Raw genomic sequence first — 26114 nt, 5'->3', positions numbered from 1 at the left:
GCGTGAGGGCGAGGGTCTGGGGCCAGGAGGGCGGGGCGGTCCGGCGGGGAAGGCTGACCGTCTTCCTTGGCTTCTGTGTCACCCGCAGGTCACCCACCTCCAGCCCCACCCCGCAGCGGCGAGCTCCGGCCGTGCCCCCAGCCCGCCCCGGCTCCCGGGGCCCTGCTCCTGGGCCTCCGCCTGCTGGATCCGCCCTGGGGGGGGCCCCCCCCGTGCCCTCCAGGCCGGGGGCGTCCCCTGATCCCTTTGGGCCCCCTCCTCAGGTGCCCTCCCGGCCCAACCGCGCCCCTCCGGGCGTGCCCAGGTGAGTGGGGGCGGTGCGGGGTCGGGGAGCAGCAGCAGGCGCGGCACCCACTGGAAATGGCAGGGGACTGGCTCTGGGGGGGTGGGCCGAGGGGGAGATGGGGATGGCAGGGGGTGGGGAACCCCTCCGAGAAGACACCAGTGTCACAACGAGGCTGCCATCTGCTAGGCAGCGGCATCTGCCCTGACTGCTCCCAGAGGGGAGGGCGAGGGTAGAAGGAAGGAAGGGGAGAGGGGCGGAGGGGAGATAGAATGGGGGTGCTGACTCCGTGGGAACAGCTCTTCAGGCAACCTGGGGTACCCGCGCTACCCTGAGGCTCCCCCAGGAGATGAGGGCAGTATTTGTGGTGCCGCAGAGGGAGAGGCCCATGTGCCTTGGGCATGGTGCCCACCACGGGCACAGGCCTACGGGGCTGGGTCATCGGAGTCAAACTCTGGGTTCCGTTGGGGGGTGAGAGGGCTGGTGCCAGGGGAGGTGGCCTGGAAGAGCTATGGGGGGAGGGGGAGGGTCTCTGGGGCCTGTCCTCCGGACAATGGCATGTGGCTTCCTCACCCACTCTGCTCACCTCTTGGTCTCCCTTCTCCGCTGGGCATGCCTCTCCCGCCTCGCTCTCTCCTCTCCTCTTTTCTCCTCTCGTCACTAACACCGCCACATCCTCCTTCCTCTCCTCTGCCACTCCTCCTTCCTGCCCTCCACCCCTCCTCTCCCCGCACCGCTCCTGTCCTCCTTATTATTCTATACAGTCCTTGAGGAGAGCCCTCTCTGCTGCCCGGTCCTTCAGTGGGACCTGGTCATCGCCCCCACCCCCACCCCTTACCCCGCCCCTTCGGGCCGGCGACTTGCATCTTAGGGCGCCAAGGCTGTGCCTGCCTTGCTCCCCGAGCCCCTCGGGAGACACCCCGACTTTATCCCTATCCCCCGCCCCTATCCCGGATATAGAATAAGTGAGCTCATCCCAGTTATGGAGTCACCGTGCCCCATCTGCCGGGCCTGAGTCGGTTCCATATCCATTGTTGCTTTACCCCCCAAATCTCCATTCCTTCTGGCTTGCCCAGAGGGCACCACATGCTTCAGGAGGTCCTGGGCCTGGCCTGCAGGAGGCAGGGTGTGTGTGTGTGTGTGTGTGTGTGTGTATGTGTGTGTGTGTGTGTGCGCGCGTGCAACACGTGCAGGGAGGCGTGTGAGCGACTCGGGGAGGGCCTGGCTGTGCCCACATGCCCCGAGAGGTGGACAGCTGGTTAGCCAGCCAGGGAGAGAGGCTGGGAAAAACGGGGGCAGGACTCCTGGGTTTGTTGGAAGAGCTCCTGCCTTCACCCGGGGAGAGGGTTGTGGAGCCTGAGGATCTGGGAGGAGTGGAGCTGGGCTGTGCTGTGAGTGGCTGTGCCCCAAATCCCAGTGGCCAGAGAGCCCGGGGCCACCTCCCAATGCACACCCCACTCTTCCTCCCCAATCAGACATCACTGGTTCCTCCTTCCTCGGGCCCCCGCATGCCTCGCTGACCGGACTGGACCGAAGAGGGTTCTTCCCCTGGGTGAACCTGGTCAGAAGGGAGGTGTGAGACCCTCTTGGGGCAACGGCACCTGTGCCTTCCACCCCCGTGGTTGGAAAATTTCACCGCACATCGCCCCCATCATCCTCCTGCTGCAATTCCAGCCAACTTCCCCAGCTTGGGAATTCTGCAGAGGGCTCGGGACTGGCCGCTGATGACCTGGTCCCGGGCCAGGATTGATTGATAAATGGCATTTTTTAAGTGCCAGACATTGCCCTAAACCCCGGGACAAGGAGAAAATAAGTCAATTCAGGCACGCTCCCTGATCCCGTTCGACAGGGAGCTCCATAATCTAAGGTCGGGGAGGGTGTGAGGAACAGACACACACACAGGACAGCAGACTGAATTACAAACCACAGGAGCTGTTGGGTGACTGACCGACTGGGATGACCCTTCTTTTCAGTCCTTTCTCAGGAGTGTGGGAGGGGAGGGGACCAGTTGGGTGGGGACTGCGTTGGCACCTCACAGCAAGTCCAGAGAGGGTCTGGGAGCAATCAATCAATCACTGGCATTTATTGAGTGATTTCTATGTGCAGAGCAGCCAGGGATTAGAGCCCGGGCCTGGGATTCAGAAGGACCTGAGTTCTAATCCCAGCTCCGCCACTTATCTGCCGTGTGACCTTGGGCGAGCCACTTCACATCTCTGTGCCTCAGTTACCTCATCTGTAAAATGGAAATCAACCATGAGCCCTGTGTGGGACGGAGACCGTGTCCGACCTAATGAGCTTGTAAAGACTCCAGAGCTTAGAACAGCGCTTGACACATAGAAAGCACTTAATACCATCATCATCAGAGCATTGATACTCAGCATTTGGGAGAGTGCAATACAAGAAAATTAGACCCGATCTCTGCCTTCAAGGAGCTTACAGTCTGGGGGAGACAGACATTAAAAGAAGCTTTGGATTTGCACGTAAATGCTTAAAGTATCAAAGTGCTTAAGAATGATGTGGGACGGGGAATCAAAATATTTAAGGGGTACAGACCCAACCGTATAGATGACCCAGATGAAAAGGTGAATAAATAGGGAAATAAGGCGTTAGGGAAGATCTCATGGAGATGTGATTTTGGGTAAGGCTTTGACTATGGAGAGAATGACGGTCTGTAGGCTACGAAGAAGGGATTTTCTGGCTCGAGAGAGGACGAGGCCAGGAGTCGGCAAGACAGGTGAGATCAAGGTATAGTGAGTGGGCTGACATTAAGAGACCGAGGTGTGTGGGGTGGGTCATAGTGGATGATTAGCTAGGTTAGGTAGGAAGGGGAGAGCTGATTGAATGCCTTAAAGCTGATGGTGAGGAGAGTCCGTTCGATGCAGAGGTCAACGGGCAACCGTTGGAAGTCTTCGAGGAGTGGGGAGATGTGGACTGAACTTTTTTTTTAGAAAAATTATCCGGTCAGGAGAGTGAAGTCAGGATCGGAATGGAGAGAGACTGGAGGCAGGGAGGTCAGCGAGGAGGCCGATACAGTGGTCAAGGTGAGATACGTCAAGTGTTTGGATCGGCGTGGTAGCAGTTTAGATGGAGAGGAGACGGCCGATTCTAGAAATGTTACGAGGGAAGCACTGACAGGATTTGTGGCGATGGCTATGTGGGTTGAATGTGGGAGATGAGTTGAGGATAATGCCAAGATTACGGGCCTGTGAGATGGAGGGTGGTGGCGTCATCTACAGTGATGGAAAAGTTGGTGGGAGGAGACGGTTCGGGTGAGGAGATGAAGAGTTCTGTTTCGGACATGTTAAATTCGAGATGTTGTCGGGACATCCAAGTAGACTTGTCTTGAAGGCAGGAGGATGGGGGGGAGAGAGGCCTGAAGAGGTAGATTTGAGAATCATCTGCCTAGAGATGGTAGTTGAAGCTGTGGGAGTGAATGAGTTCTCTGGGGGAGTGGATGGAGACTAGCAGGGACCCAGAGCTGAACCCTGAGACTGAACTCCCACAGTTAGAGGCAGAGGAGGAGCCTGCAAAAGACACTGAGACGTAGTAGCCAGAGAGCTAGGCCCGGGAGAGGACGGTGTCAGTGAAGCCAAGGTTAGACAGTGTTCTGAGGAGAAGGTGCTGGTCCACGGCATCAAAGACAGGAGCTAGGCCAAGGAAGATGGGATGGGGGAGAGAAGAAGGATATTGGTGACCTTAGGGGAGGCGGTTGCTGCACCTTTGGGAGCAGACGCCAGGTCCAAGGGGGTCAAAGAAAGGGAGGAGAGGAAGCAGAGCAGGGTTGGGGATGTGGAGCTTCCTGGGAGAGTCCCTCCCCCAACCCCCTGCACCTCGACCCCTGGCCAGCCCAGATCGCCGCTGGCGTCGATCAGTTCAGAGCTGGTGAGGAGGAGGCAGATGTCAGAGGAGCGACCCTCTTTCCTCTGGTCCCCGCGGCCCGAGCGGCGGCTGCTAACCCAATCTGGGGGTCCAGAGGGGGTGGCAGTTGACCAGCCGAGACCCAGGCAAGCTGAGACGCGGGGCAACCCCGAGGCTGAAATTCCTTGCCCCTAGCATGGAGGCTGGGGTCCGGGCCCTGGGACCCACGGCCAGGGGCCGCAAGCTGGGGAGCCCAAGACCGGGACTCTCATTGGCCCGTCTGCCTGGCGGAACCAGCACCACCGGGCTGCCCAGCCTAGGCTTCGGGGTTCGGGGACCGGCTTGAAGCCGGGAGCCCCGCCGTGTGCCCATCGTGTTGTGCCATGGGATGTGCTTCCATGTCGTCATATGTGTGCTTCCCTGTGCACATGAGGGCTGCGAGGACGTACACCTGGGCTTTTTGCTGCATGCGTAGGCTTCTGAAAGTGCTAGAGTAGCATGGCGGGGATGTGTGTGTGTGTGTGTATGTGTTGGTATGTGCGTGCATCTGCATGCCCTTATGTGTGGGCCCCCGTGCACGTGTTGGTGTATGAGTGGGCGTGTGTGCGTGTCCACCTTTGTAGCCTGTCCACCCGCCTGGCCTCCTGCCTTGACCTGTCTGAACTGCCATGTTGATTTCGTGTTGTCTTTCAGAATCACTATCAGTGACCCCTGAGGACTCAAAGCCACGGTACGTGCTGCCCCACCGTGTGATGCATGAGTCAGTGTGCCTGTCCCGTCCCCGGCCTGCCCCGGGCTCCACGCCAGGCCCGGTGGCCCCGGCACCCCCCAGGCCCCCCAGGCCCAGGCAGGGCCAGCCCGCTGGACTCTAGGCTCCCGGCACAGGCAGCCAGACCCTTGGCGGCCCCAGGCCTCCTCCTCCTTCCACTGCTCCTGCTCTAACGGCCCCCCTCCAGGGCCCTACCTGCCTCTCTGCATTTCTCTTCCTCCTTCGGCTGCCTCCTGCTCTCCGAGTCTCCGCTGAGCATCTTGGACGTGGTGCCGGATTGAGGAGGGCCCCGGGTGGCGGGGAGCGATGCCCCCCGGAGAGCCCAGATTAGGGCAGGAGGCACTTCCCTGCCTTGGGCATTGCCCCCTTGGCCCCGGGCATCGTGTGGGGCCCACACGGGGGTCACCAGGGCTAGGGCTCAGGGCCAGGGGGAGATTTGCTCCCTGGCCCAGTTCCTCAGTCAGACCTTCCCCCCACCCCCTTTTGGCTCCTCTATTCTGGCAGTCCCCCAGGTTGGGCTGGGCTGGGCCGGCCCTCCACCCACCTGCCCTCTCTGGGCCCCTCCCCAAGACCCGTAGTCCCTCCAGGTTGGTCAGTCATCTTCTGCTCAGCCCTCTCGGGCCACAGGGTGATCAGCCTGGGGTCCTAAATGGGAGGCTGTGGGGTCTGTCTCCGCCTCTCCTGCCCCTTGCCCCCCATCCCTCGACCACCCCCTTGGCCAGATCCCGCCCTCACCCTTGACTCTCCTCTTCTGCTTCTCCCCCAGCAGGAAGGGCCCCGTCTCACCTACGCGACCTGCCAACCCCCGCCTGGCCGAGCCGCCCCTCTTAGATTTGTAACCCTGCCGCCTCTCCCCGACACCGAGGCCCGCGCCCCCCTCCCCCCCAACTCCCTCCTCCCTCTCCATCCTCCAGTCAGCCGAGACCCGAGGCGGGGGCCGGGTGGTCTGTTCCCCCGATTCCCTCTCTGCGGAAGGGCCGTCTGGCTCTCTGGGGGCCTGACCTTTGACTTTTCCTTCTTAGCACAAGAGCCAAACCTTGTTTTGTCTCAAGCCCAAACCCTCGAGGTGCCGTGACCCGGAGGCCGCGAGGGAGCTGAGACGGGGAGCCAGGGAAGGGGGAACTACAACTCCCAGTATTGAACGCTCCCCACAGGGCAGAGAGCTGGGGCCTCGAGGCCTCTGTGAGTGGGTGTGTGTGGGTGTGTATGCGTAGATATGGGTGTTGGCATGTCTGGGGAGCAGCCCTGCCGGCCACTGGGAGAGGAAACCCCCCTTCCCCTCCCAGGCTCGACACCAAGCCCTTCCTCCTCCTCTTCCCAATCTCTTCCCTCCATCCCCGGCTTCCACTCCTGTCACCACCTTCACCCCCTCCTCCGCCCTACTGCCTCTCAGGCTGCTCCGCTCTCCGTCTTGGGTGCTCCCGCCTTACCCGTGTTCTTCTCCTCTCTTTTTCTCTCTCTTACCCCCCTCCCAGCCGTGCGGGGCAGGCCAGCCCATCCCGGCCCGAGAGCCCGCGGCCACCATTTGACCTGTAACCCAGCTCCTCCTCCAGGATCCTCTCCCTTCCCCACTTCCTGCCTCAGACACACCCCGACCCCCAGACGTGTTTGGTCGTTGTCGTGAGCTCCGGAACATGTATCAGTCAGTAGGTGATGTTAGTGACCCCTGTTTTCAGAGCCCACTACCCTGGTCTGTGGCCCCAGCCCTCTATGCCCGTTCTATAAATATCTATAAATATATATGCACACACACACGCACATATACATACATATATAGAGAGCTGTCTATCCGTGCTCCACCTTGCTAGGGTGGGAGTCTGGCCATCGTGACGTCCACGTGGAGTCTTCTTATTGCTCAAACAGCCGGGGGGGTCTCCCCAGCCTGGAGATCCTGCATCCGCCCCCACCCACTGTGTTCTATCTCCTGTTTCCCGACTGTCCCCCGGGGCCGCGGCCGGCCGGGGGACTCTCGCCCGCCCCCCGTTTCCCCTCAGATGTGTGGGTGCTGTGTTGGTGGCTGTCGTGGCTGTCATCTCTCCCCGTTGCTCTGACCGTTGGCTGAGAATAAAAGTCCGTTTCTGTACGACGGAGATCCTCCCCTGGCCGGGGCTGCCTGAGAGTCTGTGTGGGGGGTGGGGACGGAGGGGGAGGGCCGGCCACAGAAGGCACAATGGTGGCCTGGGGAGGCGGAGGGGACTGCCACCTTCGAGCACCCACCTAAAGCAGCTGAAAAGCAATCAACTAGGGGGCAGGACAAGTCTTGTGGGTCTCTGTCCATTCCCTCCGTGTATACCCAAGGGCCAGCCTGTGCTTCTGGCAGTCGGGAGGGGGACTGAAGTTCTGAGGGCCAGGCAGAGCCCAGGGAGGGGGCTAGGAGGAAAGCAGCAGCGGAAAAGGTTGATCAAGCCCCTACCCCTGCTTGGGCAAGGAGAGAAATCAAGCCCCTACCCTCGCTTTGGGCAAAGAGAGAGGCCACAGTCAGGGTGGGTGACTAGGGGGAAAGGGTGTTGGCTTCTGCTTAACCTGGTGGGATCTACCTTCGCCCTTACGCTAGAGGGGCAAGAAGCAAGGGCTTTCTTCCGCTAGCTGGGAGGTGGCCATGACTGCCCTGGAGGCTGCCGGGTAACAGGGTGCCTTCCCCCACCCCGTCTCGACCCTACTAGGGTAACGGAGGCCCAGGGAAAGCGCAGATTTAGACTTTAGGTCCTTACGTGGCCCACCCGTGTGGCCCCAAGCTTCCTGGGCCCGGAGACTCAGGTTCTAGCAGGATGGTCCTCGGAGGAGCCGGGGCGGGGGGGGCAGGCTGGAAGACGCAGTGGTGGGCTGAATCCATTTATTCCGAAAGAGAAAGCCAAAGAAACAGGAGTCAAATCACCCAGGCCCCAGCCCCTCCTTGCCCTGCTCTGTGCCACCAATAAATAGTTTCCCCCATCCCTGGAAATAATTATTAGACTCTGAGTCCATAGCAAATGCCCCTGCCTCTCCCGGGGGCGGGGTCCTCGGCCTCTCGGGCAGAGGGGCCCACCTGTGGCACGATCCGCTGGCCGTGCTCCCTCCAATATACAAAATGTTACACAGCTACAGTATGTACACACCGCCCGCGCCCTGCCGCCTTTCCTGCCACAGCTCAAGCGGAGTCTATCCTCTACCCTCTCTCGTTGCCCTCGCCCGCCGGAAAGAAATGCCGCCCGTCCCGAGCCTGCTGAAAGTGCTGCCCGTCCCGCCGCTGCCCTCTGAAGGCTCAAGGAGCGGGGGATGGGAGTGGGGGTTTGGGGGTGGGGGGGAGGGCGGGGAATGGGGGAAACTCCTCGGGTGCATCACCAAAGCCAGGATAAGAGCCGGTCTGAGGGAGAGGGGCCCTAATGGCCCTCTTGTCACCCCCCGAAACCACCTCCCCGAGAGGGTGTGGGGAGAGGAGGGTGCGGGGGGGGGTGGTCCAAGGGTTCCCACACAGGCGCTGCCTGATTTGAGCTGCTTCCTCTCCGCCGTCAGCTGAGAATAAATAGACCCCTTGGACCCGGGGAGAAGAGGGGAAGAAGCCTGGGTTGGTAGCCAGGTGGCTGCAGGGAGTCCACCGAGCCCCCTGGTTCCTGCCCACTGGTGCGGGTGGCCTGGGGTTGGGGAGGAGGGGCCCCAGCCGGCCCCGGGCCCGCTCCCCACTCAGATCACCATGATCTTGACCTCGTCGTTCTCATCGGGCCGGTAAAAGAAGGGGATGCAAGGGCTGTCGCCCAGGCCTCCCGTCCGCTCGCGGGGGTTCTGGATCTCCCGCAGAAGCTGCATGATCTGCTGGGCCGTGGGGTCATCGGGCTGGGATTGGCTGGGGAGCGCTTCGCCAAGGAAGGGGGGCCCTGCCGCTGGCTCATCCGCCAGGCTCACCTCGCGCAGGTCTGGCAGGGGCAAAAACCTTCTCAGCTGGTCTCTCCTTCCCCCAACCACCCCCCCCACCTCTCCGGCTCCCACGCCTCCCCCCGCCCCCCTGCTCCTTCCCGACTCACCCTCCCCTTCGGCAGTGCTGCGCTCCGGCTGCTCCCCGGGGGCCAGGTCCCTGTCCTCTTCCGGGCCACTCGCCCCCACGGCCTCCGCCGGCTCCCGGGCGGCCACCAGGAATTTGCGGTACCACTGGTCGCGCTCCCTGACCAGCCGCATCACCAGGTCCTGCAGCTCCAGCAGCTTCAACTGCAAAGACCCTGGCCCGTCAGGCCCGCCGGGCCCTGGCAACGGCAGCAGCCTTCCGGGAGCGACGAACAGGAAGAGGGGAAGGGGTGGCACGGCGGGGGGGCCCGCGGGGGCCTCAAACCACAAAATGACTACCGGGGCCTGACGACAAGGGAGAAGTAGGCTCCGGGGAAGCTGGGAGCTAGGGGAAGGCAGGGCAGGGCAGGGTAAGGGCCCAACTATTACCACGGTAATGCCCAACTACCTTCATCTCCTCCTTGTCCTGGGCCAGCCGACTGATGTACTCCTCCTTCTCCCGGTGGCGTTCTTTCAGCACCGCCCGCTGGCTCTGATACAAGGCGATGTACTCGCCTGCAGCGGTGGAGGGAGGGATGGGGCAGATGGGCTCCAGGGGGTCCCCGAGCCCTCTGCTCCTCCCCAACCCCGACACCCTGCTCCCCGGCGCTCTCCCGCCACGGGCCCCCGCCTCCTCACCGATGGTGTCCGTCTCCCCGGATAGCTGGATGCAGCGATGTTCCAGCTCCTCCACCCGCTCCCGCAGATCCACCTTCTCCCGCATCAGCTCCGTGAAGCGGCCCTGGGGCGGGCGGCGGGGTCAGGGCCGGGAGCGGCCGGCCGGGATCCGTCCCCGACAAGCCTCCCCCGTGCCCTGCCGCCCCCTGGGATCGGTCTCACCTGCAGCTTCTCCATGGCAGCCTGAAGGGCGTGGTACACCTCCCCGGGGACACTGTCCCCGGGCTCGGAGTGCCCCGGAGCCAGAGGTCTGGGCCGCTGGCCGAGGGTGGCCGCCTGCCGTACCAAACGCTGGCATCGCCGCCGCAGCCGCTCCCGCTCCTCCTCCACCCCGGCCATCGTCGCGCTCAGGAACGCCACCTGGAACCGGGCACGGGAACAGGGTGGGACACGGGGGCTAGTATCCGGGAAAGGACGCATGGGGCCGGGGGGAGGAAGACGTCCCGGGACCTCGGGACGGCTCGGCTCACCATGGCCTCGCGGCTTTCGAAGTCCTCGGGGATGCTCAAGGCTGGCTTAGGCCTCTCCTCGGCCTCGTCCACCTGTTCCTCATTCTCCAACTCCCCTTCTGTGGGGTTGTAGGGGCATCGGTCAGAGGGATCGGTCGGCCTGATCCATGTCCCGGACCCTTCCTTCCCAGGGGGGCACCACTCACCTGGGGCCTTATCGCTCTCCCCCAGCTCAGCCATAAGGCTGAGCTGGGCCTGCAGCTGCTGGTTCTCCTGAGTGGTAGCCTGCAGACTCTCCTGGAGAGGGGGCAGGCACAGAAGGAAGGAGAAAGAGGAATGAGAGAGGGTGAAGAGAAAGGAAAGAGTGAGAAGTGGAGGGAGAAAGAATGAGAAGAGGGGTCAGAGAATGAAGGGGGAGAGAGAATGAGAGGGGGGAAAAAGGGGGAGAGGGAATCAGTGGGTGGCCAGGTGGGTGCTGAGTCCAGCCCCCTTGCCATCAGGAGCCCCCGCCCCTCACCTGGGCCTGCTGCAGCTCCTGGCGGGCCAGCTCCGCAGCCATCTTCCCCTGCACCTCCTCGTGCTGCAGCCGGTCCATAAGCTGGGTCTGGAGCAGGAACTGCTTTTGCAGCTCCTCCTTCTCACCTGCCAGCAGCTGGTAGGCAGCGGTGTACTGCTGCAGGTGGCCCAGGCACTGGTCCCGCTGCTCCTGCAGCCCCTGTGCCTCCTGGGTCTTCAGTTCCACCTGGCGGGGAGGCACCGTCGAGGTTCCGTCCGGAGGCTGGAGGCGAGGTCCGGCACCACCCACCCCCGGCTTCTCTTCCACTAGCCCCGCACCGGGTAAAGCACCACCCATTTTGAGCCCCTGGCCCCGTGACCCCAGCCAGTTTCGACCTCCCCCGTCCCCCAGTCCCATTTCCGACTCGGACTGGTCCCACTCCTCCACGGCGTCTCCTGCCCGAGGCCTCACCGTCTCTTTGAGCTCTCCCAGCTTCTCCTGCAGCTGCCCCAGCTTCTTGGCCAGCTCCTTCTTGACGTGCTGCTCCGACTGTAGGGCGCTGGTCACTTCCATGTTTTCGTTGGTCTGTCGGAGGGAGGGGAGGGCAGTGTGAGGAAGGGGGGAGGAGAGGGATCCTCTCCCAACTCGGACATCAGTTTTCCCATCTGCCCCAGGATCCCATCCCTCCCAGGAGCTTGCACTTCCCGGCTCAGTTCTGTGCCAGGCTCCGGGTGCCCATTTTCTCTCCCTGGCTTGGGCTCTTCCACTCGCCCATGGCCAACCACCCAGTCACACTGCTCTGCCACCTGGCTCTCAGGGGCACCGCCCCCAAGGCCTGTGGGAGCCACCAGCCGGCGCTGCCCTGACCGATCCGGGCCCTGCGTTAGACAGCGGGGCCGGCAGCGACCCTAAGAGAGGGAGGCAGTGGCCGGGAGTGGGGGATGGAAGGGGGGGGGGCAGCAAGGTTTCAGGGCAGCTGGAGGAGAGGCGCAGCCGAACGGGAAAAGGAGAAAGGCCTCGGGGTGCGGTGGCTGGAGGCCGGGGCCGAGATGGGGGAGGCGTACCAGCTTGACGAAGCCGTTCTGCAGCTCTGCCAGCTGCTCCTTGAGCTCCCGGTTCTGGCTGAGCGCCCGGCTGATGGTGGTGCGGTCGCTCTGCATGTTCTCCAAGATCTGCTCCCGCTCGGCCGCCTGCTCCCCCCAGCGCTCGGCCGCCCGCTCCAGCTCCAGCAGGCGCTCCTCCTGCTCGCGGTTCAGGCGGCTCAGCCCCTCGTTGTCCTGCACCTGGGCCCGCAGCTGCTCCGCCAACCTCGCCAGTTCCCCCTGCAGCCGCTCGGCCTCCTCCTGCAGCTGCCGCTCGGCCTCTGAGGGCCCCGGCGCCACCTCTGGGGGCGAGGGGGCTGCTGGGGGTGGGGGGGTGTAGTGGGTCAGGCCTTTCGGGCCCCCGATCGCCCGGTCCCGTTACCCCTGGGGAAAGGCTCTGACTGTCCCAGCCTCCAGCCACCCCCTGGCCCCCACCTCGACCCGGCCGAGCCTACCAGGCCGCGTCCTCAGCTCCTCCAGGCTGGTTTCTAGCTCCTGGATCTGACTCCGGCCTCGCTCTTTCTCTTCCCCCAACAGCCGCACCTGGCCGGGACACGGGCGATGGGTGGGCCCAAGACAAAGCTGCATGAGGGCAGGCCCCCTGGGAGGCGGACTCACCCTCAGATTCGCCAGCTCACCCACCGTGCCCACCCTCCTCACCTGGTCCGAAAGCTGCTGTACCCGCTGTTGCCAGACGGCCCCCTCCTCCTTCAGCTTCTCCGCATACTGGTCCCGCTCCGTCTGCAGCTGCTGCAGTGACTCTGACAGCTGGAGAGGCCAAGGAAGGAGGCCGGCTCGGGGGATCCAGCCCAAGGGCTCTCAACCTCCCATCCTCCCGCTGTCCTCCACCGCCGGGGGCCTGGGGGGCGGCCTCTGCACCCTCACCTGCCCCAAGTGAGCTTCCAGCTGCACACGCTCCTCTAGTGCCAGCTGCAGCTGCTGGTTGGCATCCGGGGCCCCTGACTGGCTGGAGAACTAGAGGAAAGAAATGCAACTGTCAGGTTCCAGCTGTCGACTCACAGCTCACACTTCCATCCCCTCCCTTTGTCTGTAATCAGGTACTCTTGCACCAAGCATCCACAGCATCGCGATATACATCGTGCTACCATCCCTGCCCTCAAGGAGCTTATGGGTTGGCCACAGAGTCAGGAGAGCCACCAGTAGCGTCACCACGGACGACTGACTGGACTGTCGGCTCCTTGAGGGCAGTGATTGTATCTACTCTCGTGAGCGCTCAGTAGAGCATTCTGCACCCTCAATAGGGCTTGACAAGCAGCACCGACTGATTGATCGATCTACCGAGATAATAATGTCAAGAAAGAGTTGAAGGGGCGAAGTGGACCGTGGACGGGGTACACGAGGCAGATGGGATAGAGACTGGGTAGGGGCAGACCAAGAGAAGCTTCCTGGATAAGTGATTTAGATGAAAGGAGAGAGGGAGAGAGCCAGATGGACAGAAGCAGGGAATCCCGAGGGCCCCCGAGGGCTGGGTGGCAGCCTCCCACCCCCAACCCTGATCCCGACCCCTGTTACCTGGTGCAACACCTCGGCCATCTCCAGCTTCTTGGTCAGTTCCTCCAGGCCCAGCTGAGCCGCTGCCTTCTCTGTCACCAGCGCCCTCAACTTCTCTTCCAGCTCGGAGTTTTGCTGCTTCAGCTCCTCGTTGCCCTTGCTGAGGGTGGAGGCCAGTGTGGAGGTCGGGGGGGTGGGGGGGGAAGGAGGGGACTGTCACACAGCTGTGCTCTCCTCAGTTCCTTTCATACTCCACATGCCAGACCTCCCCACCAACCCTCCTAGGCCTCCCTTAGCCTCTCCTCACCCGTGCTTATACAACTCCAGTTTCAGGGCGTCCCGCTCTTTTGTTAACTCCTTGTTGTGCTAGAAGGAAAGAGAGCCGGGTCAATCGGCCACAGTGTGGGAGAAGGCGAGCCCGTCTGACCCCTTTCACCCTACCCGGGGACCACGGACTGAGCACAGGCAACGAGAACCTGCCAGGAGCTGGATCGGGGGCAAGAGACAGTCCGGCGGACTGGGGCTTCCGCTCAGAACATCCACCTGCAGAGCGGAGTGAGGGACAGCCTGAAGGGTGGGCGAGTGGAGGGAGAGAGAGTGGGAGGAAGAGAATCTTTCTGGAGGTACTCAACCTTTTCTGCTTGTTTCTGCTGCGTAGAGACAGAAGACAGCGTCCGCTCCAGCTCCCCCACACGCTGCCGGGACGTCTGCAGTCGTCCAGCCAAATCCTCGGACTCCCCTGGAATGGGAAGCGGGTGGGAAAAGTTTTTTTGGCAGGGTAAGTGCGGGGGCATGGTGCACTCCCTAGGAGAGAACGGGGAAGGCCCACAACCTGTCCAGGGGAGCCAACCCGAAGAAGGGAGATCAGTGGGGTGGACAGAGAGAAAGCCATCTGTGATGTCAGAGAGTGGGGACCCTGGCCTCCTACCCGCTTTCTGCCGGGCAGCCTGCTGGGTGTGCGCCAGAGCGGCCTGCAGCTCCGTCTTCTCTGAAACGAGGATTCCGATGGTCTGGATGTGAACCTGAGGGAGAGCACAGGGGTCGGGGCTGGGAGGGAGGGGAAGCGAGAGTAAACCCCTCCCCAGAGTAAACCTACCCACCTACCTGCAGCTGCTCCCTCAGGGCCCCCTGCTCCTTGGAAAACTTCTGCTCGAAGTCCTTCTTCTCCTGGAAGGGGAAAAGTCAGGGGCCCATCAGAGAGGCGGGAGGGGCAGGGATGAGGACGGGTCAGTCCTGGAAGGGTGTCAAAGGGCCAGGAGGTGATCTAAGGGGTGGAGGAGAGCGGAGAGTGAGAGGTGGAAACCGGTGGGGTGGCGGAGACCGGACAGCGGGGAGGTGGTCTTACCTTCTCCAGCTGATTCAGAGCCTCTTGGTTCTGCTGTTTCTGTAAAAAGATCAGATCAGAGAGGCACCCCCGACGACAACCAGGGTTTCCCCAGTGCCCCGGACCTCGGGGCACTCCAGAGACTGGAGTGGGATGCTGCCATTCCTCTCACTCTCCTTGCTCTCCCCTCTCAGGAAGCCAATTTGGGGAGTTCCTGGGGCCATGCGGGGTCTGAGGGCAGGCTCAGGGGCAGAGAAGAGAAAGAGAGGGCAGGTGGGATGCACCTGGGGGTGTAGGATGGAGTCAGATAGAAGCAGCCAGGAGGGTGGGGCGGAGGGGGCAGGGTGGTTAACCCTCACTGGCCACTTCCCAGGCCCAGGACAAATCCTGAAGCTCCTAGCCTGAGGGAGCCCCCTGTCACCGGACAGTTCTGGCCTGGCCTTGGCTCTGGGGGCCCTGGAGGGAGAGGAGCCCCAGAATGGGGTTTGGGAGGAGGACTGGAAGCTTACCAATTCCTCTATCTTGCTACTGAGTTGTTTGTTTGTTAGATTGCTGGAGTCCAGGGCTACTGCTAGCTCTTGGTACCGGCTCTGAGGCGCATGCAAAGGAGGAGGGGCCGGAGGAAGCCGGAGGAGAAGGAGGGGAGGAGAGAGCAGTCGTTAGACAGAAGGCCCTTGGGGCAGGTGGATCTCAGCTCACCCTCACCAGGGACCCAAGCCACTTACCTCCAGTTCCTTCATGTTGGCAGAAGGGGCCGGGCCTTCTCCGTTGATGTAGGATGTGGACTGGAAGGGAAAGGAGGGAGAGAGGGTGGCAGCAACCCGAAGTCTAGCAGTAAGAGGCCCCTGGGATGCCCCATCTCCTGAGATCCTTCCACTCTCTGAGCCCCTGATCTTAGTACTGATCCCTTCTCTGCCCTCCCTCTCTTCACCCCCAGACCCTAACCTCACATGATTTCTGCCCTATAACCCCTTCTTCCCTCTCCCAGTGCCCTGCGAGTCTGACTCCAACCCCGCCCTGGGAGTACCTGGGAGACGATACCGTTGAGCTGCTCTGAGAGCTGCCGCAGGCTATCAGTTGAGGACAGAGACCTGCAGATGGACACAGATGGGGAAGGGAGGGCAGTGGTAAAGTGTGTGTGCGTGGGGAGGCAGGGGCAAGGGCAGCAGAGAGACCCCAGGGTAGAAAAAGACTCACTTGCTTTCGTCCAGAGGGCGGGACCCGAGGTCAGCATCCCACATCTGTGGGGAAGAAGGCACAAGGGGGAATGGTGAAAGGTGGTCCCAATGCCATTCATACCAGCCACACCTGGCTCGCTCAAAATGGTTGGCCCGAAGCTGGGCCCTCTCTCCTGCAACACCTCAGGAGGTGCCAGGAGAAGTCCACGAGACTGCAAGCCAGTGTGGGCTGGTTGCCACCACCCAGCCTCCCCCATGCCGGGGAAAGCCCAGAGCCCAAAATGCCCGGAGGATCGGGGGGGTGGAGGGCTGGAGAGGACACTGGAGGCACAAACCTGAGCTGGCGCCATGCTAGCGGGGCGGGGGGGGCTGGCGTAGCCAAGGGACCCGGTGACATCTGCAGGTGGCTGGGCGAAAGCGACACTCTCATGGGGCGCCTGTCACAGAACAGAGCACGGGGGTTAGGGGTGGCATGCACAGGGTGCAGGCGGGCAGGGCGTGGGGAGTGAGCTTCTGGGACAGAGGTGAGCGTGGCAAGGGTAGGGCGCCAAGAGAAATCCCCCACCAACTCTGTGTCTTCGTTCAGCTGGGGACTCTCCCATAGGGTGTAATGATCACGGATACATGAACATGTGACACCTGTCACACGGATGCATCATGTCGCCAGGACATAAGGCCTACATCTACACTGCTGACAGAGGCTTCTCCCTTCTTTCGGGCTCTGAGCCCTAATACTGCTTCCGAAACAATGGGGACCACGCACGCACCCAAAGGATGAGAGCAGCATTGGGCTCCGAGGTTTAGCAGTGTGGGATGGGGAGAAGAGAGAAGGGAGCAAGAAGGAAGGTCCCCGGGGTGGCCTGCCCAGGCCTGGCAGTGCCACACCTGCTCCCCAGTTTCCAGTTCTGCAGCAGGGGAGGGAGCCGGTGGGTCCCGCCTCCTCTCTCAGGCCCAGCCAGGGCTCCCTGACTCAGAAGCCGTCTGGCCGGAATTCTCTCTCCCTCCCGCTGAGCCAACCACAGGCACTCACACCTCCCTCTCCTGTGGCCTCCTTGCTCTGCGGACATTCCCCCCCGTCCCAAAGAATTGGGGACACCACAGCAAGGGTCCTTCCGCAGGCCCTGCCATGAGGGTATTTTACCCTGGACCTCCACAGTGAGTGGAAATGGCACCGGCTCTGGATCGGAAATTTAACAAGAAGCTTTGCTGGGCTTTGTTTGTGTTTACTTCCTTGAGTCATATGACCTTTGCCCCTCGCCTGCCTCAGGACCCGGGACCGCGGTCTATCTCTAGTCATCAGCCAGCGTGGCCCGACTGCCCACCCACCTCTTACCATCCTCTGCCACCCCAGGCCCCAACTGTCTCTACTCCATCCTAATCCTCCACCTCTCAGCCGCCTTGGACACTGTCATCCATCCCCTTCTCTTGGAAACGTTATCCAACCTCGGTTTCACTGACAGCGTCCCTCTCCTCGTTCTCCTCCTCTCCGGCTGCTCATTCTCTGTCTCTTTCATGGGCTCCTCCTCGGCCTCCCATCCCCTAATTGTGAGTTCAAGGTTCAGTTCTGGGCCCCCTTCTATTCTCCATCTACATCCAGTCCCTGGAAAATTCCTTCTCCCATATGGCTTCAACTAACGCTTCTATGTGGATGATTCCCAAATCTACATCTCCAGCCCTGATCTCCCTCTCTGCAATCTTGCATTTCCTCCTGCCTTCACGACATCTCTACTTGGATGTCCCGCCATCACCTCAAACTTAACACGTCAAAAACAAAATTCCTTCCCTTCACACCCAAACCCTCTCTTTCCCATCACTGTAGATTGCACCACCATCCTTCCTGTCTCCCAAACCCATAACCTTGGCGTTATCCGTGACTCTTCTCTCTCTCATTCAACCCACACATTCACACTATCATTAAATCCTGTCAGTTCGATCTCCATTACTTTGCTAAAATCCATCCTTTCCTCTCCATCCAAACTGCTACCACGGTAATCCAAGCACTTATCCTCTCCCGCCATGATTACTGTATCAGCCACCTTGCTGACCTCCCTGCCTCCTGTCTCTCCCTGCTCCAGTCCATACTTCATTCTGCTGCCCGGATCATTTCTCTTCAGAAATGTTCAGTCCATGTTTCCCTGCTCCTCAAGAACTTCCAGTGGCTGCCCATCCACTTCCGCATCAAACAAAAACTCCTTGTCATTGACTTTAAAGCACTCAATCACCTTGCCTCTTCTGAACCCATCTAGCTACTGTCCTACTCCAACCCAGCCCACATGCTTCACTGCTCTAATGCCAACCAACTCACTGTACCTCAATCTCGTCTTTCTTGTCGCCGACCTCTCGCCCACATCCTGCCTCTAGCCTGGAATGCCCTCCCCCTTCATATCTGACAATTACTCTCCCTAACTTCAAGGCCTTATCGAAGGCATATCTTCTCCAAGATGCCTTCACTGACTAAGCTCTCTTTTCCTTTCCTTCCACTCCCTCCTGCTTCACCCTGACTTGTTCTTTTTATTTATCCCCCCTCCCGGACCCAAAGCACTTACGAACAAATCCGTAATTAATGTCTGTCTCCCCCTCTAGACTGTAAGCTTGTTCTATTGTCTGTTATATTACTGTGTTGTACTCTCCCAAGCGCTTAGTACAGTTCCCTGCAAACTGAGGTGCTCAATAAATATGAGTGATCTATTGACTGTCACTCCACCTGCCTAGAGTCAAGGTTCTCGGGTTTCTCTATGTGCTCAGTGTCACCTCAGTGGTTCTGCCCCTCTGGAAGGGACCCTCGCAATACAAGGCTGAGCCCTGATATTCTGAGGATCCAAGCGCAGCTGAACGCAGGGGTCGGACTAGGGCCAACCCTGGCCTCTCTCTCCAGCTCCCTTCCACCCTGGCCCAACCAAGGGCCTGCTCATTCAGAGCTGTGGGATCTGGATGCCTGAACTAGGGGTCTGTGGGTGCTGGAGTCCCAGAGCAGCACCAGATCCCCCTAGGAGACAAGCTAGCTCCCAAGGGGTCGGGAACCGGGCCCAGCAGGAGAAAGTCTAAGGCTGGGCTAAGGGCTGGGAGGGTCCGGGGTCATCCCTCCCCGACAGAGGCTGAGGGGATGGAGCTCCTCAAGGGATGGGAGCCACAGGGTCTTAACGCATACCACAATCTCAGTAGACAGAGCATGAGTTTGGGAGTCAGAAGGACCTGGGTTCTAATCCCAGCTCCGCCACCTATCTGATATGTGACTGTCCCTCATCTGTAAAATGGGGATTAAGAGTGTGAGTCCAATGAGGGACGGGGACTGTGTCCAATCAGATTAACGTGTATCTTCCCCAGCTCTTAGAACAGTGCTTGGCACATAGTAAGCGCTTAACAAGTACTATAATTATTTTATTATGATAATCATTAGGGTCTGGCCAGAAAAAACAGGGGCCCAGAGGTGGAGGGGAATGGGGGGTGGGGGGAGGAGGAGCTAGTTTGCTCTTTGGGGTTGATGAGTCCACGGAAATAATAATAATGATGGTATGTGTGTGCCAAGCACTGTTCTAAGCACTGGGGTAGATGCAAGATTATCGGGTTGTCTCACGCGGGGCTCACAGTCTGAATCCCCATTTTCCAGACGAGGTATCTGAGGCACAGAGAAGTTAAGTGACTTGCCCAAGGTCACACAGCTGACAAGTGGTGGAGCTGGGATTAGAACCCATGACCTCTGACTCCCAAGCCCGGTTTCTTTCGACTAAGCCACGCTGCTTGTCAAAGAAGCTGCTTCACTGGCCCAGGAATCCTCTCCAAGCCTGGCTTCCATGAGGGTGAAAGTTCCCCTTCTCTGGTTCAGAAATGTACGAAGAAACTTTGTTGGGCATTGTGTGTGTTTACTTCCCTGAATCACATGACCTTTATCCCTTGTCTGCCACCGTGCCCAGGACCACGGTCTCTTTCTAATTATCAGAGAACACGGACCGAATTCTCTCCCCTGCGAGGCACTGGGCCAGACCCCTCTGCCCGCCCCGGGGAGTGAGTAGGGTCTCAATCACAGTAAGGAGAACAGAGACTGGGAGAGGGGGAAGGAGAGGGGGGACAGCAGGAGTGAGCCAGGAACCCGGCTGCTGGTGAGTTCAGCTGCTTTCTCAGATGGCTCCTGGCTCTCACAAAGACTTTATTTCCTCCTACATACCCTGGTCAGATCCCTCAGGCTGATCACCTGGCCTACAGAAAGGCTGGATACTCCAGGAAAGGACAGAGACGGAAAAGAGAGAGAGAGGGTGACAGGACTCCGACAGGAGACGGAGTGACCCGCGAATCCGAAGGCGAGTACGTGTGTGTGCTGGGGAGGTTGCCCAGGTTAGGGATCTGATCTCTGGGGTTCCGATCCGGGAGGAGTTGGCTGCTTCCCCTGCCCTCTGACAAGATGGTGGTCCCTTTCCTCCAGGGAGAGTGCCTTCCCCGCAGGCCCGCCAACAACTGGCCTTGGCTCTGAGGCGCTCTGTGTGGGTGTGATGGGTGACGCCGCTGCATTCCAGCCAGGTTCTGGCTTCCCGGCTCGGTGTGAGAGTTGCCCCGGGGGGGGAAACGCCAGCGTCACTTCCTGATGCGAGTCACCCGCTGCAGAGCTGACAGCAGAGTCGGCGTCCCAGACCCGAGCGCTCCTGCTCGCCCTCCTGGCAACGGGCTGCTCCCGAAGCCGGCCGGCCGACCCCGGGGAGCGGCTCACCCGCTTCCTGGGAGGCCTCGGGGGCCCTGCCCAAGGGCTGCAGCTCTACAGCTGGCGCTGCTCATCAAACCCTGGCAGGTCGCCCTCTTTGGTTTCCGCCTAGAGCGAGGCGGCTTCACCAGTTGGGCCGGCCAGGGTACGTGGACATCCCGTGGCCCATCCAGGGCATGGGCTTCTGGAAGGCCCATTTGGCTCCCAAACCTCCGGCACCAAGCCCATTTACTGTTCTGAATGAGCGTCTCCCCTCCTCAGCTCCGTTCTCCATCTTCACTGGGGCTCGCCTCCCTGCCCGCCCACCCTCCTACCCCCGTTTGCCTTTCTCCTCCCACCTTCTTCCTCTCCCACGTTCTTCTCCAATCTCACCTGACTCCGTCCACGGCGCTTAGGAAGTCCCTCCCTCAAGGAGAACCAACATCTCATTACATGCGAGAAGCAGCGTGGCTTAGTGGAGAGAACACTGACTGAGCGTCGGAAGACCTGGGTTTTAGTCCTGGCTCTGTGTGACTTGGGGCAAGTCGCTTTACTTCTCTAGGCCTCCCTTTCTTCATTCGTAAAATGGGGATTCAATACCTGTTCTCCCTTCCCCTTAGACTGTGACCCCCACTTGGGAACAAGGACTGATTATCTTGTATCTACCCCAGAGCTTAGAACAGTGCTTGGTAAATGCTCAACAAATACCAGAGCTATTATTATTACACATTTTCTTGTACTGGAAGGTCCTTCACAGGCCATCTAGTAATCCCCCTGCCTTCAAATAAATGACAACAAAACCCTCTAAACCAGATGGGTGCCTGGCCTTGTCTTAACAATTTCTAAGAAGGTAGATTCCATGAGATAATTTATTCTAATGAGTCACATGCCCCTTCCGTCTTCCAGGGAGACGGTCTCTCCTGAGGTCTCACTCTAAGCCCTCCAGCTTCAGTGAAGAATCCACTTCCTCTCACCTTAACCTTCGGACCTTAAAAGCAAACCAATTAACCCTCAGGAACCCCAAATGCCTCTGAAATGGGAGGCTTGCTGGTTTGGTCTTTTTAGCATGGACGCTCTTTGAGGTCTCCCCCCTAGACTGTGAGCCCGCTACGGTCAGGAAACGTATCTGCTAAGTCTGTCGTATTGTCAAGCGCTTACTATAGTTCTCTGCTCACAGTAAGTGCTCGATTAATACCACCGATTGATCGATCGACAGGGTCCAAGGACACTGCGGATATTAGACGAAACCGCCCCCGCAGCTGGATTCTGGGGATGGATCTCTCCCCCAGGTCATCCGGGAGACCTCCCTTGGGCACCCAAGAGGTGGAGGAGGAAAAAGCGACCAAGCAGGTCAACACAAGGAGACAACCACGTTGAGTGTTAAATGACGGCAACAGAAAAATCAAGCCAAAGGCAAAGCTGCCTCCAGATCGAGAGAGGCCCGGGGAGGCATGCAGAGCAGGGACAGCAAGCCAGTGAGATGGGACCTCAGCGTGGCCTCACCTTCCGCTTGTCCAATGGGGGCAGCGCTACCCCATTGGAACGACTAAGGTCAGACACCAGCACCTTCAGTATGTCCTGAATCTACAGGAGGCGAAAAGGAAAACAAAAAAGAAGGGTGGGAGGAGGGGAGAGACACACAGACGGTGTGAGAGAGAGACAGAGACAGAGAGACAGAGAGAAAAGATGCCTGAGGAGGAAAAGGAAGGGAGGGACGACGCAGGAGAATGAGGGCACCAAAACCAAGAGAATCGGGGATGAGGCCCCCAATCCAAAACCCAGGGTCAGCCTTCCAAATAGTCACTTGGACCACTCACCTATGGCGAGCACCAATCTAGGCCAGGTGAGTGGCAAGAAAGAACACAAAGAGTATTTACTTGACTCCCTCTGTGCCTTATAGGGGGAGGACAGGAGTGGTAGCTGGCTGGTAAGTTGTCCAAGGAGATAAGCCCATTTCCATTACCATTTGCAAGGCTGCCCTGGAGAATGGGGGGTGGGGAGGCACGCTAAAGGCCATTGGTTCAATTAAGAAGCCGCTCAAATCGCAAATCTCCTCCTTCCCTGTCCGGGAAGGGGACCACCCAGTTAAAACTCACGTCTTGAGGAGAATGGCGGCCACCGGAGGGAGGAGTCTCAGGGTTACTGCCATCTTTCGTTCTCCTTTTCTTCTTGGCTCCTGATGTGACGCTTGGGCTGTTCTTCTGCTGATACTCCTTCAGCTGGAAGGAAGAGGAACCAGGCACGTGAGCCGAAGTTCGAGCCACTGGACGGTGATGAACGGAAGGCAAGGCAATGCGCAATGGGGAGAACCGGGTTAGGCTCCGGGCTCGCTGAGTGAACTGGGGCAAGACCCGTTTCAGACCTGTACCTCTGTTTCCCAGGATCACTTTGGACAAGAGAGTGACTCACTCATTCAATAGTATTTATTGAGCGCTTACTTATTGTGCAGAACACTGTACTAAGCGCTTGGAATGTACAATTCGGCAACAGATAGAGACAATCCCTGCCCAATGACAGGGAGTACTTTAGTGGGGATACTAGGCAACACGGTGTCCAGAATCTGAGGGCATTTGTGGGGAGGGAGGACATCTGAGGAAAATCTGAAGGGGATCCAGTACGGATCTATGGAAAGTAATAACAATATTACTCGTTATATTCTGGGTATTCTGGGTATAATATACTGGGTATTCGTTAAGTGTTTACAATGTGCCATGCACTATACTGAGCACTGAGGTAATCAGATCCAACACAGCCCCTGTCCTACATGGGGCTCACAGTCTAAAGGGGAGAGAGAACGGGAACTGAACCCCCATTTTCGGATGAAGGAACAGAGGCACAGAGAAGTAAAATGACCTGCCCACATACACACACCGCAGGCAAGTGGCAGAAGTGGATTTATTATCAATAATAATGGTATTTGTTAAGCGCTTAGTATGTGCCAGGCACTACACTAAGCGTTGGGGTGGATAGAGACAACTAGATTAGAACTCAGGACCTCTGACTGCTAGATCTGCGCCCTTTCCACTAGATCATGTAGCTTCTCCAAGGTGGGGAATGGATCCAATCTTTCTGTCCCGCGCTTCCCTGGGATGTTGTAAGAATTACCAAGTGCTCTGAAATCACTGGAACCTAAACACTGGGCCTAGAAATTAACGGGGCTTATTAAGTCTGATATTGCTTTATTAACTGTCACCAAGGTAAGCCTTTAGGCTCAGCAGCTGACCTAAAGCTACAGCCTTACGAGTCCGGGCACCCCGTCTGGATAGATCGCGGGGACTCGGCTTTCCCAGCGGAGAAATGGGACAAAGCTGTGATCGCCAAGGATTGGGGGGTGGGGGGGGAGACACAAGGACATGGACGTGCGCGCACACATACAGAGACAGTGAGATACAGAGAAAAGATGGGGGAGGAGAAAAAGGAAGGGGGAATGGGGGTACCAATGCCAAGAGAACTGGAGATTCATTCAATAGTATTTATTGAGCGCTTACTATGTGCACAGCACTGTACTAAGCGCTTGGAATGTACAATTCGGCAACAGATGGAGACAATCCCTGCCCATTGACGGGTTTACAGTCTAAGCTGTAAGAAGCGGCGTGGCTCAGGGGTGGAAAGAGCCTGGGCTGGGGAGTCAGAAGTCATGGGTTCGAATCCCAGCTCTGCCACTTGTCAGCTGTGTGACTGGGGGCAAGTCACAACTTCTCTGGGCCTGTTACCTCATCTGTCCCCAAATGGGGATTAACTGTGAGCCTCACGTGGGACAACCCGATTCCCCTGTATCTCCCCCAGCGCTTAGAACAGTGCCCTGCACATAGTACGCGCTTAACAAATAGCAACATTATTATTAGCCGTAAAATGGGGATGAAGACTGTGAGCCTCACATCGACAACCTGATTCCCCTGTACCTCCCCTCATGTCGACAACCTGATTCCCCTGTACCTCCCCCAGCGCTTAGAACAGTGCTGTGCACATAGTAAGCGCTTAACAAATACCAACATTATTATTACCTGTCAAATGGGGATAAAGACTGTGAGCCTCACGTCGACAACCCGATTCCCCTGTATCTCCCCCAGCGCTTAGAACAGTGCTCTGCACATAGTAAGTGCTTAACAAATACCAACGTGATTATCAGCTGTAAAATGGGGGTGAAGACTGTGAGCCTCACGTCAACAACGTGATTCCCCTGTATCTCCCCCAGCGCTTAGAACAGTGCTCTGCACAGAGGAAGCGCTTAACAAATACCAACGTGATTATTATTAATCGGGGGATGAGGACCAACCCAAAGGGGAGGTCCAGCCTTCCAAATCATCGCTCGGCCCGCTCACCTATGGCAAATGGTGAGCCAGGTGGGTGGAGAGAATATGGAGATGATTATGTAATAATAATCATGTTGGTATTTGTGCAGAGCACTGTTCTAAGCGCTGGGGTAGTTAATCAAGTGGTCCCACGTGAGGCTCACAGTTAATCCCCATTTTACAGATGAGGTCACTGAGGCACAGAGAAGTGAAGTGGCTTGGCAGCGTGACTCAGTGGAAAGAGCGTGGGCTTTGGTGTCAGAGGTCATGGGTTTGAATCCTGGCTCGGCCACTTGTCAGCTGAGTGACTTTGGGCAAGTCACTTCACTTCTCGGTGCCTCAGTTCCCTCATCTGTCAAATGGGGATGAAGACTAGGAGCCCCACATGGGACCCCCTGATTCCCCTGTGTCTCCCCCAGCGCTTAGAACAGTGCTCGGCACATAGTCAGTGCTTAACAAATACCAACATTATTATTATTATTATTATTCTCTGGGCTTCAGTTCCCTCATCTGTCAAATGGGGATGAAGCCTGGGAGCCCCACGTGGGACCCCCTGATTCCCCTGGGTCTCCCCCAGCGCTTAGAACAGTGCTCTGCACATAGTCAGTGCTTAACAAATACCAACAATATCATTATTATTCTCTGGGCCTCAGTTCCCTCATCTGTCAAATGGGGATGAAGCCTGGGAGCCCCACGTGGGACCCCCTGATTCCCCTGGGTCTCCCCCAGCGCTTTGAACAGTGCTCGGCACATAGTCAGTGCTTAACAAATACCAACATTATTATTATTCTCTGGGCCTCAGTTCCCTCATCTGTCAAATGGGGATGAAGCCTGGGAGCCCCACGTGGGACCCCCTGATTCCCCTGGGTCTCCCCCAGCGCTTAGAACAGTGCTCGGCACATAGTAAGCGCTTAACAAATACCAACATCATTATTATTATTAAAGTCACACCAGATGGGGGTGGAGCCGGGATTAGAACCCATGACCTCTGACTCCACGGAGCCACGCTGCTTATGGGGTTCCCTCCGGGGCTTTGGGAGGGAGGACGGGGGAGGGGCGGGGATGGCCCACACTGTCCTGCGGGTGGCCCGGGGAGGGAGAGATCCAAGGGGCCCTGTCCGGGAGGCAACCGTCGGTCCTGCCAAGCTGGGCGGGGGGCGACGACCCTTCTCCAAAACGCTCAGGCCGGACGGTCCCGCCCAGGAGCAGCTCGGGGCGGAGGGGGGAGGGGGGCGGGGTCCGTCCTTCCCTTCCTCCCCCGACCCCGCCAGGACCGGCCGGGCTGTCAGGGGTCAAGGAGAGGGGGAAGTGCGGGGTTGGGGGCGGCGGGGGCCTCACCTTCTTCTTGGCCGCGGCCAGCTTGCTCTGTCGGGTCTCGTCCGCCATCCCGGGCCGGGGGGAGGGGGAGGGGGCCACATCACCGCGATCCCGGCAGCCACCGCGGCATTCCTCCCGGCAGCCACCTCGACGCTGGGCCTCCGGGGCGGGGCCGGCGGGCGGGCGCGCGCGC

General features: G+C 59.2%; 2 protein-coding genes across 18 annotated transcripts in view; one reads left to right on the top strand and one right to left on the bottom strand.

Annotated features, from left to right (window-relative positions):
* DNM1 (dynamin 1) overlaps nucleotides 1-7012 on the top strand; it is a 52561-nt gene extending 45549 nt beyond the window's left edge. For 3 of the 12 annotated variants that reach the window (XR_003759041.2, XM_029064171.2, XM_029064170.2), the window contains exons 21-22: nucleotides 89-304; nucleotides 6386-7012. Coding sequence is in view for 10 of the 12 variants with exons in the window: in XM_029064171.2 (XP_028920004.1) it covers nucleotides 89-304; nucleotides 6386-6446 (277 nt within the window). In the remaining 2 variants the exon portion in view is untranslated. Of the gene's footprint in view, nucleotides 1-88; nucleotides 309-4834; nucleotides 4872-5676 lie in introns of those variants that run through there. The other 9 variants (XM_029064175.2, XM_029064173.2, XM_029064169.2 and 6 more) reach the window with 6 other exon arrangements.
* Nucleotides 7013-7726: 714 nt separating this feature from the next.
* GOLGA2 (golgin A2) lies at nucleotides 7727-26068 on the bottom strand. 6 transcript variants are annotated; one of them, XM_029064166.2, is made up of 27 exons: nucleotides 25943-26068; nucleotides 22409-22531; nucleotides 21816-21896; nucleotides 15979-16080; nucleotides 15663-15706; nucleotides 15493-15556; nucleotides 15191-15250; nucleotides 14975-15055; nucleotides 14487-14525; nucleotides 14246-14308; nucleotides 14070-14163; nucleotides 13774-13880; nucleotides 13449-13507; nucleotides 13163-13301; nucleotides 12515-12604; nucleotides 12290-12397; nucleotides 12085-12172; nucleotides 11612-11949; nucleotides 11019-11132; nucleotides 10569-10793; nucleotides 10258-10348; nucleotides 10073-10170; nucleotides 9765-9962; nucleotides 9564-9666; nucleotides 9334-9440; nucleotides 8909-9089; nucleotides 7727-8800 (listed from the first exon to the last, which is right to left on the bottom strand). In XM_029064166.2, exons 1-27 carry the CDS (start codon nucleotides 25988-25990, stop codon nucleotides 8571-8573), a joined length of 3075 nt encoding a protein of 1024 aa, XP_028919999.1. In that variant the 5' UTR covers nucleotides 25991-26068; the 3' UTR covers nucleotides 7727-8570. The 6 variants fall into 6 exon arrangements, with proteins under 6 accessions (XP_028919999.1, XP_028919993.1, XP_028919996.1 ...); XM_029064160.1 differs by having other exon boundaries at nucleotides 11612-11946; nucleotides 25943-26022; XM_029064163.1 differs by lacking the exon at nucleotides 14975-15055 and having other exon boundaries at nucleotides 25943-26022.
* Between the last annotated feature and the right edge of the window lie 46 nt (nucleotides 26069-26114).

This window comes from Ornithorhynchus anatinus, chromosome 4 (genome assembly GCF_004115215.2).
Source record: "Ornithorhynchus anatinus isolate Pmale09 chromosome 4, mOrnAna1.pri.v4, whole genome shotgun sequence".
NCBI lineage: Eukaryota > Metazoa > Chordata > Mammalia > Monotremata > Ornithorhynchidae > Ornithorhynchus > Ornithorhynchus anatinus.
The sequence above is the reverse complement of the archived record's forward strand: the minus strand, read 5'-3'. Positions and strand labels throughout refer to the sequence as shown.

Excerpts from the sequence above, each read along its gene's own strand:
- GOLGA2 (XM_029064166.2), bottom strand. The coding sequence starts at position 25,990 with ATGGCGGACGAGACCCGACAGAGCAAGCTGGCCGCGGCCAAGAAGAAG. Across the intron at positions 13,881-14,069 it reads GGCTGCCCGGCAGAAAGCGG|GGGAGTCCGAGGATTTGGCT; the intron begins GTAGGAGGCCAG and ends TTCCCATTCCAG. Across the intron at positions 12,398-12,514 it reads TGGAAGCTCACTTGGGGCAG|CTGTCAGAGTCACTGCAGCA; the intron begins GTGAGGGTGCAG and ends TGGCCTCTCCAG.